We start from the raw sequence: 18,875 nt of genomic DNA, 5'->3' as shown, positions 1-18,875 counted from the left end.
CATTTCAAAATAAAATCTTAAATGTTAAGGCCAGAAGGGACAACTAGATTATCCTGTCTGGCCTCCTGCATAACACAGAGAATTTCAGCCTCTTACCCCTGTACTGAGTCCAACAACTACATTAAATACATCTCAAATACAAAGGGGGAAAAGGTGCTTACATCTGACGTGCTAAAAAACACTGAAAATCCACATGCTTAAATATTTGTTCAAATGCTCGGTCTGGAATCCAGTATCATATTTCTTCCCCGTACACAGAAATCAAACACAAATACACATTATGGAGAAGCCAAAAATGACAACGCAGGGAGGTGCAGTTGCTTTTCCAACTCCACTTGACAACAACACAGGGTTTTTTAAAAGAATTTTGACAAGTTCTCTACACTGCTAGGAGGAAACCAATGTAAAGGTAAGAGCTAATCACAGCAGACCCAAGACAAAGGACAACCGTCAGTTCCAGACTTTCTCAAAGCTTGCAGGTGCTCAGCTCAAGAGTTTTGGTCCAGGCCCTCTGCAATATTCTGCCTTGTATCATTCTAATCTTAGCAAGACTAAAGCCATTTCCCCACTTTGCACACAGATGCTGAGCAAGCAAAAACTAACACGTGAATGTGGCCCAGATACATTAATCCAAGCAAAGGCTAAGCCTGTTAGGAAAAGATGCTTTATAAACAGGTCATAGAGGAAGTACAGAAAATGCCCACACCAGAATTATAACTCCAAATGACTGGCTTTTCACACCTGACCTCAAAAACCCCTGCAAAATAAATTCCCGATCAGCACAGGCAGGATAGCTCTTTTCCTCTTTATCAAACAGCAAAAAAAGACAGGATAAAGGGCAAGGAGAGGATTATTTTATTGAATGAACAAAGTAAAATCCAACATGGACATTCAAACAATTGATGATAAACTACAGTCCTTCAAATTTTAATGTAGGGTGACCAGACAGCAAATGTGAAAAATCGGGACGGGGGTAGGGGGGACGGTAATAGGAGCATATATAAGAAAAAGACCCAAAAATCGGGACTGTCCTTATAAAATCAGGACATCTGGTCACCCTATTATAATGTTACAGAAGAATTCTGAAAATATCCTGGATAGACCGCATAACCAACCAAAAAAGTATTAGAGATGATTGGAACTCAGCCACTGGAACTGGGGGGAGGGCCAAGGAACCATGCCTCCTCACTTTTTAACAAAAGAAATGTATACACTGTGCAAAAAAAAAATGACTGTACTCCTAGAGACCAAGAAGCACTAGGAGATCAGATGCATTCCTAGATATCCACTGCAATCCTAGATAATCGTGTGAGCAACACTGCATTAAGTATACAGTTTTTGCTTAATAGATCCTGTATTGCTTCTATCTGCTACAACCTGTTCATGGTGCTTGTTAGGTTTTCTAAAAATATAAAAGATATTTTTTATTTTATTTTATTTTTTATAAAACATAGAAAAAAATCATGTTATATGGTACCTCTTCTATGGGGACATGTTCACCTTCCTTCAAAGTTGTTTGTTGTTATTATTATTAATTTTGCTGATGCCTTATTCTAAGGAGATTTACAATGGAGTGTTACAATTGTTAAAATATACATTATGTATAAAGAAGGACAATTTGATTGTCATGTTACAGAATTGCAAGTTACAGTTCAATAGTAAAAAAACAATAATAATGCAGTATTAACAGTGGAGTATATGCAATAAAATGATAAATGCAAGTGAAGTACAATACACGAAGTGCAAAAATAAAATGCAATCCTGATGTTTAGAATTAAAGTTGTCTTATTTTTGTTTGTTTGTTCATACTATAATTATGCCTTAAACATTATAATCTGGCTACATTTTGTATTCTGGGTATTTCTATTACCGTTGTACTCTGTGGGATATTTAAGTAGCACTTTAATTCCCCCGCCACTCTGGCCTTGTCCTCCCCGCAACCTTCTACAAAGGTTCCGATGCCCTTGAACTCAGTCAATGCAGTGTAGTATCCCGGGAGGACCAAAAGGACTGTTCATCCACAAAGAGATAAGCAGAGGATCGTACAGAATGGGCTACCATAAGTGCAAACCTCCAGAAATGGAAATGCCACATAAGAAGAAAAAAGTAAAATCGGCCACAGCCTCAGAGAATCCCAGGGGCAGAAGATACAGACGACAGTTCAAACTTTATAATCAAATTGAGGAACAGATCAAAGGGGGAAAAGATGGGAGGATAAAGTCAAGTGCGGGCTGGACTTTCTCTCTGTTTTGTTGCTGTGTCTGGAGTACAGCGAATGGAGGCTAAACCAGTCTGAATAAAACCAGAAAGTGAGCAGAAAAGACAAGCAGCATAATAACCTGATCTCACTTTGCACTTCTACAGCACCCTCTGACTGAGTAGCTCAAAGTGCATTATGGATGTTGATGAATTCAGCCCCACAATGTACTAGGAGATACAGAATTATTATTAGGCAAACAAGCCCTTTCCCCTTCACAGCCAATTAGCCATCAGGGGAATTAGCGATACTAGATAGGTCATTCCCAATGTGTCAGGAAAGTCATAGTTTCTAACAGAGTCAAACGAGTAGCAAGAAAGTACAAAACAGATTCCAAAGAAGAAAACCATCCCCTGGCTAATAAGAACCATAAATCACTGGCCTGGTGGAAAAGAGGTGGAGTATATAGCGACAGAGCTTGTTGGTACAGTACATTTTAGAGACTGGTTTGCATCTTTTCTGAGCAGATCCTGGTCCATGTGATATAGTTTCTCCCTCCTCTCCAATAGCACTTTATAGCTTCAGAATACTATGCAAATAATAACAAATCAATTAATCACCCTATCAACCCTTTGAGGTGGATAAATGGATATTATTATTATCATCATCATCCCCAGTTTTCAAATGGGGAAACTGATATAAGTTAAATGACTTGCTCAAGGCCACCCAGAGAGCCAGTGGCAGAGCTAGAATTCAGGATGTTCCTAGCTCCCAGCCCCCTGCTCAGTCCATGCTGGCATACATAACTCCTTTCCTGCTTATTTCCTCCTAGTGATACTATGTGGTTCTCCATTTAATTAAAGAATTGGTTGGAAGAGAGAAAGGCATGTGTATGTTTCAGCCCTTTCTGCAAGTTTCATATTTTGCCATTGAGAGACATGAATAAAAAGTTATCGCATGAAAAAAGATGCGGAATAACTCTCGAGCACTGCATAAGCTTTAATCCTTTACAAACAAAGCAGCCACCGAGACCGTATTCAATCAGACTAATTGCATTTCTCTCTCCACACACAACCTGCAGATCCAAACCCAGAAGGGGCAAAGTCAAACTTCAAAACCAACGACAGGCAACAGTGCAGCCTTCCAATGCCTTCTTATGCCAGCCTGATACACTGAAAAGAATCTGTTTTCAGTGAGCGTAAACAGCATTTAAGATGTTAATTACAGAGCAACTGCGGAGCTAAAGGAAAATGAGCGCTTCATGCCTCCACCAAAAATGACCAAATAAGACAGAAACTAAATGATCTGTGGCAATTAGGGAATGAAGCTCTAGCCAAAACAAACAAACAAACCCCAATGAAAAGATGAAACATCCTGGAAGCAAAGGACTGAAACACAACCAAGACCATAATATTGTTGGGTGAGCCCCACCAAACCCAGTGCTATTCATTGTACCAGGATTTTCCAATACCAGAGTTCTCTAAAGCAGCAGAGACGCACATGGCTAAAGCAGGTTGCATTTTAGTTGGGCTCCTTTTGTTAGCCTGATCCTGTTTCAATTTCCCATCCTTTGATAGGGCAGCTTTGATTTGAACTGATTTTCTAGGCTCCAGGGTTACCAAGGATCATTTTGACACAGGTAGAAATCAGGAAACAATGGGGTGGATTTCACATTTTCAGACCACGAATACAAGGCCTGAATCTGCTGCCCTTACTCCTGTGACTAGTCCCAGGAGAACTGTCCTGGGTCTGCTCCTGCTCCCATTGAAGCCAATGGCTACACACGTACGTGAGTTAGCCATAAGGGTAAGGATTGCAGTATCAGGCCCATAATTAACAGCAAGAAGGAAAGAGAAAGAAAAGGGAGCTTGCGCACCACCCGTGAACATGACTCAAATGGTGGGGGGTTTGTAACCCCCACAACCTGATCACTTAGGTAACATTCCATGTGTGATGACAAAGGATGAGCAGATAAAGAAGCTGAGGACCCAACAGTAAACTTCTCAAGTCATAAAACACTACAATTACTTAAAAGGAGCCCAAGTCACCAGACAATATACTCTGCTTCTATGCTGTAGCCACAGGAGCCCCACAAACCCCTCTCTTAAAAATCAACTATACAAGAACACCACGAGATCTTAGAAGAGAAAGAGCATTTATCTGGTGGCCAGTGCAGAAATCTGCCATTTCTCTTCTAGTGATACAGGTTTCTAACATGACTGAATGCATCCGATGAAGTGAGCTGTAGCTCACGAAAGCTTATGCTCAAATAAATTTGTTAGTCTCTTAGGTGCCCTAAGTCCTCCTTTTCTTTTAGGTTTCTAACAGTGAGAAACAAAGGGAAGGCATTTCCTTACTCGATTCACATTTGTGCCTGTTTAATTCTATTCAATTCTCTTAATGCAGCCCCTATCAGTTCAGTATCATAAACATACTGCTCAGCACTCATAGGACAGGGGCCTGTCTCTTACTGAGGTTTACTGTGCTAGTGGTGACATACTGATTTGCTTAGAGTTCCAGTATTTTGAATGTGATTCAGATTTAAACCCTAACCTCTTTGCATCTTCTTAATTATGTAAAAGCCCATAGACACTGGAACTAGAGGTGCTGGCTTGAAGTGGTTTCAATTACATATAGGGTTCAGTTTGGTTCAATGGCTCTCAGCACCCCCACTATACAAATTGTTCCAGCGACCCTGTAAACACCTATAATCAACACTTCCTGCACCAGCATTAGCAAAGGCCCATATGCTTCTTTCCTTCATTTTTTCCCATATTAATTACTTCCTGCTGTAACTAGATTTTTATCTCTCTGTTAATGGGCATGGAAGGAAGGATGGTTGATGCCAACCCAACACTTTCTGTATCACCAGTTCCACTACATTTAAATCCACTCACTGTTCATGCAAAAGGGAGAGCTGGTAGATATGGCACTAAGGGACAGCCTGAGACTCTGGGCTTGTGTTCTGACTGGGGAGAGGCTGTATTTATCATTAGTGACCCTCACATACTGACCTTTGTTTTACCAATGAGCTTTTATTGTACTGTTTGACTTATTTTCCTATCAGCACCCATACGGTGTTTGCAGGAGGTTAGTAATGCTCTGCATTTTGCAAAGCAGGCAGATTCCAAATTCCTGCAGCTACTGAGGCCTAGAGTTTCAAAAATTCCCACTCAAAAGTGCACATGCACAATTTGTACACACAATTTTCATGCAGAATCACAGTAACTGAACATGCAAAGGGACAGTGAGACTCTGGTCCTTTTCACATGCAGTCATGGTAACTGAGCACAAGCTACAGATTATACATGTGTATTCTTGCTCACACACTTGTACCAGCAGCCATGTTTATTGGTTTTTAAACATGTATATTAGATTTCACATTTATTTGTATCTTTGTGTTCCTTGTTGGCCAAGCAACCACACTTTCCTCCTTCATTTCCTCTTACAGAGGGGCTGGATTCTACTCCCAATCAACTCAATGGCCAAAGTGGTCCTTAACATTATTACTTCTAGTAATCTACACCTAGGCACTTGCTGCTCTTTGCCCCCTGCTTATGATAGAAGTCCCTTACAACAGTGGTTCATGTACCCTTGGGGGTACGCAGAGGTCTTCCAGGAGTTACATCAACTCATCTAGATATTTGCCTAGTTTTATAACAGGTTACATATAAACCACTAGCGAAGTCCATGCAAACTAAAATATCATACGGACAATGACTTATTTATACTGCTCTATATATTGAAATGTTAACATATTAATATTAATAATTCCATATTAATATTATTTCAATATAAATATTCCAATTGATTTATTTAATTATATGATAAAAAGGAGAAAGTCAGCAATTTTTCAGTAATAGTGTGCTATGACCCTTTTGTATTTTTATCTCTGATTTGTAAGCAAGTAGTTTTTAAGTGAGGTGAAACTTGGAGGTATGCAAGACAAATCAGATTACTGAAAGGGAAGTCTGGAAAGCTTGAGAGCCACTGAGTTACAACAATAAAAAAAAGAATGTAACAAATTAAGACAATTCAGTTGATAACCAACATCCCTCTCCAAAAGAAGCTATCCCAAAGCTATCCTAAAATAACTTCTCTCTCTCCCCTTGTTTTATCATTCCCTAATTCCTTATATCCCCTCTCCCCATGGTTTGATGTCATTGCACACTGAACTTAATTCAAACCTGTTGTAAGCAGGTACATCGCCACTGAAATCACTGGAATGGCATCCATTTACAGCAGATCTAAGTTGGCCCGCTGAGAAAGGGAATTTATTCCTCAAAGCAGCTGGAGTCAATCCATTGTGTAAAAAGTGTAGGAGGAGTGTCAATTTTCTGTTCAATAAATGAATTTGCAAATACTTGATTGTGAACAGAATTAAGAAAAGAAAGGCAAAGCTTTCTCTCCATTCACACTGGGCTAGGTAACACACTCTGGTCACCACAGGCCAGACTGCAGAGTTGTCTTTACATTTTTCATTTCTACCTCCAGTGATGAGGTAAAGAGAGACACCCAGTGGTAAAATATAGGATAGGTCCTCTCTTTTCTTCGTGGCCTTGCCCATTTCTATGTAGGAGTCAGGTAGGATCATTTCAATGTACCTGAAAGCCAATGAACCCCTTAGTAGCTGTGAAAATAATTCCACAGCTCCCTACGTAACCTTGGGTAAATAATTTTCACTACTTTGTGTCTCCGTTTCTCCCTCTGTTAAACAAGTTAATAACTATGCCCTAGCTACCCTAGCCCCAGTACTTAGTTAATGCCCTTGGGAGATAAATCCTAGGTGTTAATAATACTAAGAAAAAGTATTTTATTAATAATACTGATTCTATAGTGTTGCTCATGTGACATTTAGCAATTCTGTACAACCCAACAAATGCAGGAAGCTAGACCATCCTTTAACCAAAGGTGAAGCTAAAGAACAAAAAATTCTCTCTGCTCTACAAACCAGCTGATGAACTGGTGCTTCTCATACAGAAAGGCAGCGAGCAGCTGCCACGAGTGTGGCGTATAACCAGACACAGTCCTTACACTGTAGGATGGGAAGGAACAGTTAGGATCCCTTTACAGGAAGAATGTGAAAGCCAGGAGATGAAGTGGGAGAGATGTAGAATCAACTCTTCAGTGTTTAGTAAGTTTCATTTCCAGAGAACTTTCAGGGTGCTGGAAGTGTACCTTCTGCTCTTTCTTTCCCACCCTGGACAGTCTGTTAAGCCTTCACCAAGTCAATCTATAAAGAAAAAGTCAGAATTGTCAGCTCGGCCAGCAGTAACTGCTGATGTGTGCTTTGTTACACTGACATAAACAAAAAAAAAAAAAAAATCACGTGCCAAATGGTGGGGGGGAAGTTAATCAGTTTGCAACAGAGTAAAACATTTTGGGTTCTCACTACCCATAGTCTGCAGGGCTTTTTTTTTTTTTTTAATGTCTCAATAAAAATGACATATTTCCATATGGAGCAAATTCATAAACAAAATTCACCTTATTTATCCTGGGTGAAATGTTGCCATTTGTGATGCAGAAAGTTGCATTCTCTGACCACAGCGAGGATCCCATATATGAGTACAGTACTTTGGGCAGGGCTTGGAAAAATGTAATAGACATCGACTAGCCAAAGGACTAAATCTGGTAGCCAGAGACCAATACAAAAGAGGAGGCGGGATGGGGGGGGCACCCCTGGTGCAGTGCTCACCTCTAGCTGTTGGGATGCAGGAGGGGCTAGGATGACTTTAGAGCCTACTCAGAGGCTCTGTGTTTCATAACATTTCACCAGCCCTAAAAACCCGCAGTTGATCAGCTTTGTTCCTGTCCTACGATGACATGCAGAGAGCAGCCACAGGCTGCATTCTAATAACATAACAATAATTAGAAATGAGGCGCTTTACAAACACAGCCGTCCTCGCTCCACCCTTACGTAAGTGAGTGTTTGTACAGATGGGGGCTCTTAGGCGGAGAGATTAAGCATGCTGGGAGTCCATGTCAGAGCTGAGACCAGGTCTCATTAAGTTCCTAGCTCACAGCCATCGACTCACAACATCACTTTAGGCCTCCCTCTGGCACTCTACAGGCCTCATTTGGCCCGTTGACCACACTTTGCTTTCAGCTAATCTCCATTGCTCAGGCAGTGCATTAACTATGCAATCAAACACACAGTACAGGACGTACCAGGCAGCTGCAGAGTATATGATCTTTCTACAGAGTCCCTTAAAGCAGCATGTGTTACCCGACATGTAAACACTGCTCCTTCCTCTTCCCTTCCAGGCGTGACTCTCAAAACACTCCAGATGGAGTGCAAACCATTGGCTCCCATTATGGAGACTGAATGGCAGACTCCCGCTTGCAGGAGGTGCCCATCTCGGAACCAGTTCACAGTGATCACGTTAGGGGAGAAGTTATTGATCCTGCAGTTCAGCCTCAGCTCCTCTCCCAGCACAGGAACAGAAGGGTCTGTGGTGATCCAGAGAACTTCAGGGGGTGTCCCTGTTCAAACGGAAAGAACACACAGCAGGACAGATGGTCAGATGAGTCACCTCCAATGTCAAGAAGAGAGCAAATGGCCAAGACGCATAACAGTACCAATGGGAGTGGTGAATTATTTATGACAGTCATGAGAATGTGGGAGCTTACAGCTCACACAGTGAGAGAGCTGCTGCAAATTGTTCCTGGTTTGATTGTATATGGCATGTTGTGGGTCTGGCAATGGGAATTTTTGGGTGTGACTATAGCTTTGACCTTGGCCCAACATTATGTGTGCCACATTCTTTCCCCTGTACTGATAGCTCATGGCCCCCATCGCATCCCCAGGCTCTCCCAGTGCACTGTGCTGAATAAGGTCTCTCTCTACTCAGCCACAGCTACCACAGCTCTTCTTCCTCATCCCAGACCTTGGGCATGACCTGGGCCGGTTCCACTTAGCGCCATCGCTGAAGATCGGTGAGTGAAATGGGGCTAAGACAAGAAAACAGAAGGCCCATTCAGCAATCACTCTACTAGGCTGGGTTAGGAGGAACTCAGCTGCTCCTTAGCTTCCTCCACACTCTTTAACCCAAAGGCCTCATTCAGATTCCAGGTGATCAAACCGGCCTCACCTAGAAATACTTAATACTTCCATAGCACTTTATATTAACGAGTTGATGTTCACTATACCCCTATACTCTACATTTTATAGATGAAAAACGGGGCTGACTCGCCCCAAGCCACATACCAAGTCAGCAGTAGAGCCAGGATTAGATCTCAGGACTTCCTAGCACTATGCCCTGTGCACAGGCCAATAGACCACCCTGCCTCTCAAGCTCTGAAACTCAACCCCACAAATCTTTTGCACCTCTTGGTGTAAATCCGCTGAACTTCTCAAAGGCAGCTTCACTGCTAGCATCATTTGCAGCTGTTGACTCACAGCATGCATCTTACCTTGCAAGTTAACTTCATAGAAGAGTTCTTTTATATTTCCAAAGCTGCTGTGTTTTATCTGACAGATATAAACTGCCCCTTCCTCCTCATTGGTCAGCATAAACTCTGTCTGGCTCCAGACACTGAAATAGTCTATTTCACAAGGGAAAGGTCCAAACTGTGTCACATCGCTAACAAGTTGTCCATTTCGAAACCAAGTCAAAGTGATATTCTTCGGGTAAAATTTCTCTACTACGCAACTCAGAATGAGCTTCTCTCCTACCGTGGGAGCCTGAGGCCAGCTAGTGATGTAGAGACTTGCCGGCCGAGCTGAAAGGGAGACAGAGAGAGTGTTTAGGGAAATCTTGTAAAAAGTTACTGTTCAGATTTTGGCAACGAGTCAGTAAGAAAAGAAGATCTGCTGGGGTCGGGTGGAGGGGGAGAAAGGGGCTTTTACCGGTGACACTCAGCGTGGTGCTCATCCATATGGCGCTTTTCAGTGCACTGTGCTCAATGCTGCATTCAAACACTGCCCCATCATCCCGGATGGTGGGTGTGTAGGTCAGACAGGATGGAACACTGAAGAACTTGCCATTGGTTTCCAAAGGCTGCCTTGCCTTGTCTGTAATATCTTCTCTTGGACCCAGAAGAAAAGAGGCTTCTCCAGGAGCTTCACTTGATGCCATTTGCGGGGTTCTCTGGTACCATTTCACACTAATCACTTTTGGTCTAAACCCATTTATGTTGCACATCAGCTTCAGCTTCTCATTAATCGGGATCACATCTGGTTTGTTAATCAAGGAAACCTGAGGTGGCACTGAAAAGAAGATAAATTTGGGATGTAGAAGTCTCTGTGAGATGCTGGCATAGCAGAACTGGGGGTTCCTGGGTATATAAAGTAGTGACATTCACAGTAGGAGTGAAATACTGGCCCCAGTGAAATCAACACACTGGGTCTTTTCTAGGCATGTACCCAAAGTGTAGCTGCAGAGAGCCCTGGACCTTTGATGGGAGCCCTGCTTTGTCATCACTCTTGCTCAGACACAACCAGGACCTCCTCCACCCCATGGTCCTTTGCAATACGATGAGTTGAGGGGGCCCACCCCTCTTTCAGTTGCTGAAACCCACCCTTTCTAGCTGATTAAACCCTTCTGATCCCTCCAGTACTGACAAGTGCTATGACTGCTAAAATCTAGTGCCCCTATCTCTACTGTTGGTCTCCCATAGTTGCTAAAACCCTCTTGCATCCCTGTAATGACTGGATTAGATTAGACTAAATTAATCCATGACAGATGATTTAGGGACATCAAATCAATCTTGCCACGATGCAGGCAAATAAACTAGATTACCTACTATTGGTGCCTCCCAAGGAATCTGTGCATGGGCCGTACAGCTGATTGAGGTGCCCTAACATACATATATATATCATACATATATCATATATATATCATACATAACATACATATATCCTTAAGGAAATCAGATAGAAGTACAGAAGCTAGCAACTCCCTTCTTTGGGGCTCAGAATCAAATACGATATTTGTTAACACTCTGGGTTAGAGAAAGCTGTAGCTCTGATTTTTAGGCCAACTTTCCTTTAACATGAACTAAGAAGCACATTGTTTTGCAGAGCGTACCCTTAGCTAAGTTATTATTAGTTATTAATTATTATTATCATCATTAGTACATAAATGGGAGGCCTACCACAGCTAGAAGGATGCTGAAGGGTAGGAATGTTTAAAAAAAAATAATTACCTTTCATAAATTGTTCCCGATAGAATATGGTCAAAAATATACTACACACTCCAGTTATCACAATACAAGCAGCAGCCACTCCAACACTGAACCCCATGTCCCGCTGATACTGCCTTGGGGCTGAAAACAAATGTATTCATTAGAAACAATTTAAAATAATCTGATTCCACCCAAGGATCTCAAAGCATTTTACAAACAACTAATGAAGCTTCCCATCAGCCCTGGAAAGTGAAGCCCTTCTGTATTATTGTTATTATCCCCCTTTTACATGATGGTAAACTGAGTCATGAAGAGGTCAAGCTATGATCAGTTCTCTGTAGGCAAGACAAGGGATTATAGACCTTTTGGACAGCATGTGCACGAAGAACACACTTGAAAGAGGAGCGGATTGAGCCATGGAGTAACTTTGTTATTTTGGGTACAGGGTTATGTTCATGAGGGTATTGAAGCAGGGATAGGGCTAACAGGAGTTTGTTAGAGAAGGCTGATACACAGTATATTTGAGTATTTTTTGATTTCCTGCCCTTAGCTACAACCTGAGAAACTGGGGTTGTGAGCTGGGGAGATTTGTGGGAACTGCAAGGGTGAAAAAACAGATCTCCCATATAGGCTGCCGAGCTCAGGAGCAGCTATTGAAGCCTCTAGGCTGCAAAAGTCCCTGGGAATGCTGCATTCCTCTTCTGTGGATGGTGGCTCTGCAACAGCCCCGCCCTACTTGCAATCTCTTCCGCATGCTGTTGCACTGAGCCAACACAGAGCACAGCCTGAAGAGAATGCAGAACCCCTGTGCAGCCTCCTGGAGTCCTGAGCCCCTGGGCACTGGTTTTACTGCACTCAGGACTTTCTGGAGTTAAGGCAGGATTTTGCCCCTATTAAAATTATTCCTCCCATCAATCATTTCTTAGGATTTCCCGAATGCGTAAAGTAAAATTTCCATTTGCTGGGAAATCCCAACATTTTAAAATTTGTTTTTGTTCCAGATCAACCTGAAAAGCTGAAAGTCTGAAATTTTCTGCAAAAGGAAAATTTGGAAGAAGCTTGATATGGAACAATTGAAACATTTAATTTCAGTAATGTCAAAACATTGTTCTATAAAATATTAACTGTGGCATATATTCTATCATGTTAAATCTATACATACAATGTATTAAAACTAATATTTTAGTATAATATAAAAGTTTAAACAAAAATTAATCAACATGATAAAGTCAAAATCAATCATTTTTACCTTATCAAAATTAAAAAAAGTAAAAAATGATTCATTTAAACTTTTTCCTGTTGAAAACGTCATCAAACCAACATGTTTCCATGAAACAGTTTGATTTCAGCAAAATTCCATTTTCGGAAAGAAAATTGAGCCATTACAAAATTTTCAACCAGATCTATTCAGAGTCTGTTCTTGGGCCACTTACTCGTGACAAATATGGTTGTATTTCCTCTCAGCGGCTTTTCCAAGGATTCATGTCGGACTTCACAGATGTACAAGGATCCATCATCCTCTTCAGACACCTCTCGGGTCACCCGGCTCAGCACAGTGAACATGCCCTTTTTATCGTGAGCCAATGGGACTCCCGTGCAGATATCCTGCGTTAAAGGCCTCTCGTGTTTACTGCCATACTTCCTAACCAGCCACGAGATGTCAATTTCTTGAGGGTAAAATTGATGAACATCACAGGAAAAGGTTTTCTCTCCCCCTGCTGTAATTTCGGGGTTTTGGGGTGACAGCAACACTGTAGGCTGAGCTGGGAAGACAAATCACAGTCATGCACAAACAAGATCCTATTGCTCATGATTCCCCATAAAAGATCCCTAATTAGCACCAGACACTAATTTTGCTTCTGGGTAGATAGTTAAAATTGGGAATAGAGAGTTACATGGCAGTAAGTGAATAAGACTAGATCCAAAATACTGACTGAGCGCTAATGGACACTAGCAAAAATTTGTGTATTTACAGTCTCCTTTTTATTTTGAACTAAATGAGTGATAGATACACACCAGTGAAGCACAGTAAGAATTGCTCGGGAGAGTTTCTTTTCTACAAAAGTTTTACTCTTATAACGTTAACAGGTAAACAAGCCAGACCGTGGCTAAATCATTGCATCAAAGATAAAGTAAAGGAGCTAACTTTAAACTGACCACAAGGACCTGGCAAGCACCTGATGATCCCTTAAGAAACATTTGCTACAGTTATCCTCAAACAAGTACCTACAAATAATTCAAAACAGTCACTGGAGAATGATCAGCTGGCTGTAGGCAGTGGCAAGAGAAATTATAGGGGTTTGCTTAATATTCAGTGCTCCTATTCCAAAAAAGTCACTTCCTATCCATATGTGGTTTAGTGGTTACTGCAGTCCAGGGATAGGGAATCAGACCTCTTGGTTCTAGGCCCAGTTCTATCATGAACTCACTGTGTGATTCTGGGCAGGTCAGTTATTCTCTAAACCTCAATTTCCCCCATCTGTAAAATGAGTTTATTAATACAGGATACTCCCATTTATCTGACACCCTATTGGCCCAATTCTGTAGTTTATGAAGCAATTAGGCATTCCTGAAAATGAAAATCTCTAAGGCTAAAATAAGGCTACCGTTACATCACATCACAGCATCATGTCTTAACTCAACCCTTGGAGTGGCCTCAAAGTTACACATTGGTCGCAAGTTGTTTCTGTTTTATAGCGAATAGTACTGAGTACCTCTGACTTGGAGGTGGATTGTCCCACTTCCATATTGCGGGGTTATTAAAACAGTGCATGTGTAGATCCCTTCGTCATCTAATGTCACATTATGCAGGTTCAGTGATGCGCTGCCCTGGGTTAGTAATTCAGGATTCACCAAGGCCCCATTCCGGTGATATAATGTATGCTTTCCATCAAACTGGTATACTGTCTTCTCTCCAAATTCATTGTTTATGGTCCATTTCACGGCCACATCCTCCAATTTAACACTCTTCCAGATTGTAAAATTACAATGCAACTCAATATGTGTGTCCACCAGACAGAATACTGGGGAAGGGCTTGTCTTGATGTCCAACGTAGCTAAAAATAAAACAAATGAACATGCAATTGGCACTATCAGTCTCAGCAACAGGAAAAGGAGTGAAAGGGCTATAGAGACTGAATTTTCCCTCTCAGCCCTAATTAGGGGCCTGTCTAGGATCAGGATGGAGTCACATTACTGTGCTGGGGTGGGGATATTTGTGCTTCTATGGTCGTACCTGTCCTGTGGATAAATCAAAGCCATCAGACACATATCCGAGGGGATTAATATTTTTAGGAACTGAGCCCTTCAAGAACATAGAACATAAGAACAGCCATACTGAGTCAGACCAGTGGTTCATCTAGCCCAGTAGCCTCTTTTTTGACAGAGGCCAGAGCCAGATGTTTCAGAGGGAATGAACAGAACAGGGCAATTTCAAGTGATCCATCCCTTTTCATCCAGTTCCAGCTTCTAGCGGTTGGAGGTTTAGGTACACTTGGAGCATGGGGTTGCATCCCTGAGCATCTCAGCTAATAGCCATCTTGGCTAATCACTATAGTTCATAAACATGAACTTATGTAATTCTTTTTCCAACCCAGTTATTTTTTTGGCCTTCACAACATCCCCTGCGACGAGTTCCATACGTTTTCTGTGCATTGTGTGAAGTACTTCCTTTTTTTGTTTCAAACCTGCTGCCTATTAATTTCACCGGGTGACCCCTGGTTCTTGTGCTATGTGAAGGGGTAAATAACACTTCCCCGTTCACTTTCTCTGCACCAGTCACGATTTTACAGACTGCTTTATATCTCACACACACACACACACCCCCATGCTGAACTGTCCCAGTCTTTTTAATCTCTCCCAGAACGGAAGCTGTTCCAGACCCCCAGTAATTCTTGTTGCCCTTCTCTGGACCTTTTCCAATTCTAATAGATCTTTTTTGAGATGGGGCGACCAATATATTGATGGTTTTGAGCACCAAACATTTAATCATTTACTCAATGGGACACAGTCAACATAAAAATCACACATCTGTCTCAAATTTATTTCCTTACCCTTGTTACAAGTAACACCTGAAAAGGCTTAGAGTGGGGAATTGGATTCATTTTTTGTTTGTTTATTGCATGCCTTTTACAGCACACTATGCCAAACACAGGTCCCAAACCTGCAATCAGATCTGCTAGCAAGGATGTCTGGACCCTTGCACAGCCCCATTGAAGCCAGTGGGGTCCTGCACAGGTGTAGGATTCACACCAACTGAAACAAATGGTGGATCGTGATCTTATTCAGTTTCCTCTTTTGATTGTGTGACTCCAGAAAACGTAATTGTAAAAATCACAGTCAAGACTCAAGAGATCAAGATAAGACCTGAAACAACTTTTCATTCATTTTTTTTTTTAATTGACTAGATTTCAAGCTGATGGTCCTGTTTGCTTTTCTAAGTCATTGTCATACATTTCTGCCTGTGGAACATCTCTTCCCAATTTGTAAAAGGTCTGCTATGGAAATTGTTCCACGTGTTCGTTCCAGATTCCTGTCTGAAATAAACCTAGCCACGTTAGGGAGACAACGGCACTCTTTGGTGTCAGAGATTTCAGAAATTAATCAGACTTCTTTTTTTGTAACTATACCACTGTATTCAAACATATCTTTAATAAAACTATCCTTATTTATTACTGAACAAGTCAGGAGATGACTTGTGGAATTTGGACAGTCCCTTAATGGACATAATGTTTCCTTTTCTTTCCCCCCCCTCCCAGCTCCACTTCAACCCTCCCAAATGGCAAATGTTCAGAATAGTTTTCATGTTATCTCCTTTGAATTCAGATTTATTTAATTTAATTTATTTATTTATTGTTACAATGCAGCTCTTCGGGCCACATTCTGCTCTTGATGCACTTGAAAACGGGAATCTCCAGTGAAATTAACAGGAGCCATGTAGGTGCATCCAAGAGCAGAATTTGGCCCTTAAAACTGAAACCCTCAAACTTGGACACTGAAGACACTTTGGGCCAAATTTGCCTTCATTTTAGATGTAAGTTGTTACACATTCCAAACAATTAGTGTAAAATACTATACTTTTCTAGCCCTGTTCTGTGAAGCATTCCAAATATTAGTTACCCTGATACTCTATGTTTGCTCTGTATTGTATTGCAACATAGCCACTCATATCTCTGCAAGGTAAACTCTTTTGAGGAGGGACCTATTATTTAGCTGGCATACATTTATCTAGCATATAACGCCATGTGTTACAGATATGGCAATGTCGCAATATCCCTGAAAGACCTTATTGTATTAAGTTCATGTAATCTCTCTAGGGGCAAGATATGACCAATATAGGATCTGGGAGGTCAAAAGACTGTATTGAAAATGCCAGACAGGTATAGACTTTTGGGACAATAAGCATTAACTGCAGTTCCTGGGGATACCTAGGGTTAACGCACATTAACCAACTCTGGTTATGCAAAAACCCAGCCTTTTGAAGCTACATTCAGAGGAGAGGGTCTTTGCTGATTACCCATTGTAGAAGATCAAAGGCCTAAGATGTATAAAGAAACTAATGCTCTTCCCAGCCTTTGTTCTGGTTCTGGAGCTAAGATGGATATGAACTTTCAACCACAGGGAAAATCCAATGGTGGGTTTTGAAAGACTGAAAGCTACCAGTGCGCTAGGTTGGTGTTTGGGGTGACCTGTAGTAACCATTCTAGCATGTGTGTAGATTCTTTTATTGTTTTCTCTGTCCTGCTTTTACCTTAAGAATAAATGTATTTGCTTAGAAGGAGCTATGTGGTAACTTCTAACTGTGGGCAATACATGGGCTATAGCCTTCAGGGAGAAAACAGCATGCAGATGCTGGCCTGTTTAGGCAGTCTGGCTTGCTGAGGATATCACAGTGTTATCCAAGTAGCTGTGCAGTCTTAAAATCCCCTGTTAGGAGCGTGAGAGAGATGCAGGTCTCTGCTCAAGTGGGTGTGCTAGAGGAACCATGGAGGGGGAATACAGGTGCAGTTACCAGAAACTATTATATATATATAAACCAATTTCTGTCAAGCCTAACTCATCGTTTCTGGTAACTGCACCTGTATTCCCCCTCCATGGTTCCTCTAGCATGCCCACTTAAAGTTTCTGGTAACTGTGTGTGTGTATATATACACACACACACAGAGCATGGAACAAATTGATAAAAATATTTTAAAATTTTTAAAAATAAAACCGATATTTAAATTTGAACAGCTGCAGGAGAAAATGGGGCTTAAAGCTTTTTTCTATTTTTATCTATTTAAATTTTTACAGTTGTAGGAAATTAGGGGGGGCAGACAATTATTGAATGGCAATAGATATTGAAATTCAAACAGTTAAAGCTTTATAACCATTCAAACACAAACTGTCAATATCACATGTCAACATATCCAAAGTAAATATCCTCATATCAGCCAATCCGACCTGTTCTTACCACTCAGTCACTTAAGTCCACTTGTGACAACCCTGATTCAAAGTCTAAATCACTGGATTTAGACTCTAAGAAGTTATCAGGCAGCCTTTCTCTCACTTTGCCGAGCTGTAACTTTCGGTGACTATTGATGGAAATGTTTTGCCAGATCCTGTGTGTACCGTGAAACTGACATTTACTGGGGGAAAAAAATCTAATCCTTCCAAGCCTACTTCGCCTGCTGCTTCAATAAACCACAAGACCACCACCAACTTCGGTACTTGCCTCCTTCTCCTTGTGGTGACACGCGGGGTTTGTGTCCAACCTCAAGGCCAATTGCTTTAATTTAGAAGAAACCCCCCGCCCCATCCTCCATCCCCCAAGGCCCAACACTGCCGCCTTCGCTGCCGTTGACCAGGATCTTCCTTCGGGAATAATCCCAGCTGGACAGCCCCACTCCAGGAGCAAGGTCCTGTGCAGAGGCTGGCAGCGACGGGCCGCGGATTGGCAACACACCGGGCGGCGAAGGCGGCGGGCGAGGCGGGACGGGCAGCGAGGGGGAGCCGCCCGTGTCACGCACCGCCTCCCACCAGGCACAGCCCGCGGGGAGCGTCCATACCTGCAGCCACGAGGAGCGCCAGCGCCGTGAGCAGCGCTTCCATCGTCCGGCGTGGCCAGGGCAGGGCGCCGGGAAGCAGCCGCGGCCGCAGCAGGTGCGCTTTGAACTGCCGTCAGGAGTAGCCTCGGCCGCGCCCCCCAGGCGCGCCGGGAAAGCTAGGACCGGTGCCCCCGTGCAGCCAAGCGCTGGGCCCAGGCACCCGGCACCTCCTTCCCTGTAGGGCGCCTGGCGCTGCGGGGCAAAGGGGCGGCTGGCGTTAGGGACATGGGGCGGCTGGAGTCGCTCTCCTCGCCGGCAGCGCCGGGGCTCCTCAGAGCAGAGGAGGCCGCCCGGTAAAATTGTCCCCTGGCCGGTGGAACCCGGCTCCCACGGCGGGGGGAACCGAGCACTTGACCGGGGCAAACTTTTCTGGCAAGGAAGTGAATACGCGCCGGGCACGGGCAGCCCGAAGCGCTAGGACGCTTGCACGGGGCGGGGAGTAGCAGCCCCGAACTCGGCTCCTCCCA

At 42.6% G+C, this 18,875-nt stretch overlaps 1 gene segment (V, D, J or C); it reads right to left on the bottom strand.

Moving 5' to 3' along the window:
• Positions 1 to 832: 832 nt before the first annotated feature.
• Positions 833 to 18,546, bottom strand: LOC144273641 (Ig mu chain C region-like). The segment is given in 8 exon segments: positions 833 to 7,430; positions 8,366 to 8,680; positions 9,611 to 9,919; positions 10,047 to 10,406; positions 11,345 to 11,464; positions 12,757 to 13,086; positions 14,038 to 14,379; positions 18,370 to 18,546. Coding segments are annotated over 8 exon segments (1,824 nt in total).
• Between the last annotated feature and the right edge of the window lie 329 nt (positions 18,547 to 18,875).

The sequence above is a fragment of the Eretmochelys imbricata genome, chromosome 13 (genome assembly GCF_965152235.1).
Source record: "Eretmochelys imbricata isolate rEreImb1 chromosome 13, rEreImb1.hap1, whole genome shotgun sequence".
NCBI classification, from domain to species: Eukaryota; Metazoa; Chordata; order Testudines; family Cheloniidae; genus Eretmochelys; species Eretmochelys imbricata.
This window is presented reverse-complemented; position numbering and strand designations above follow the sequence as displayed.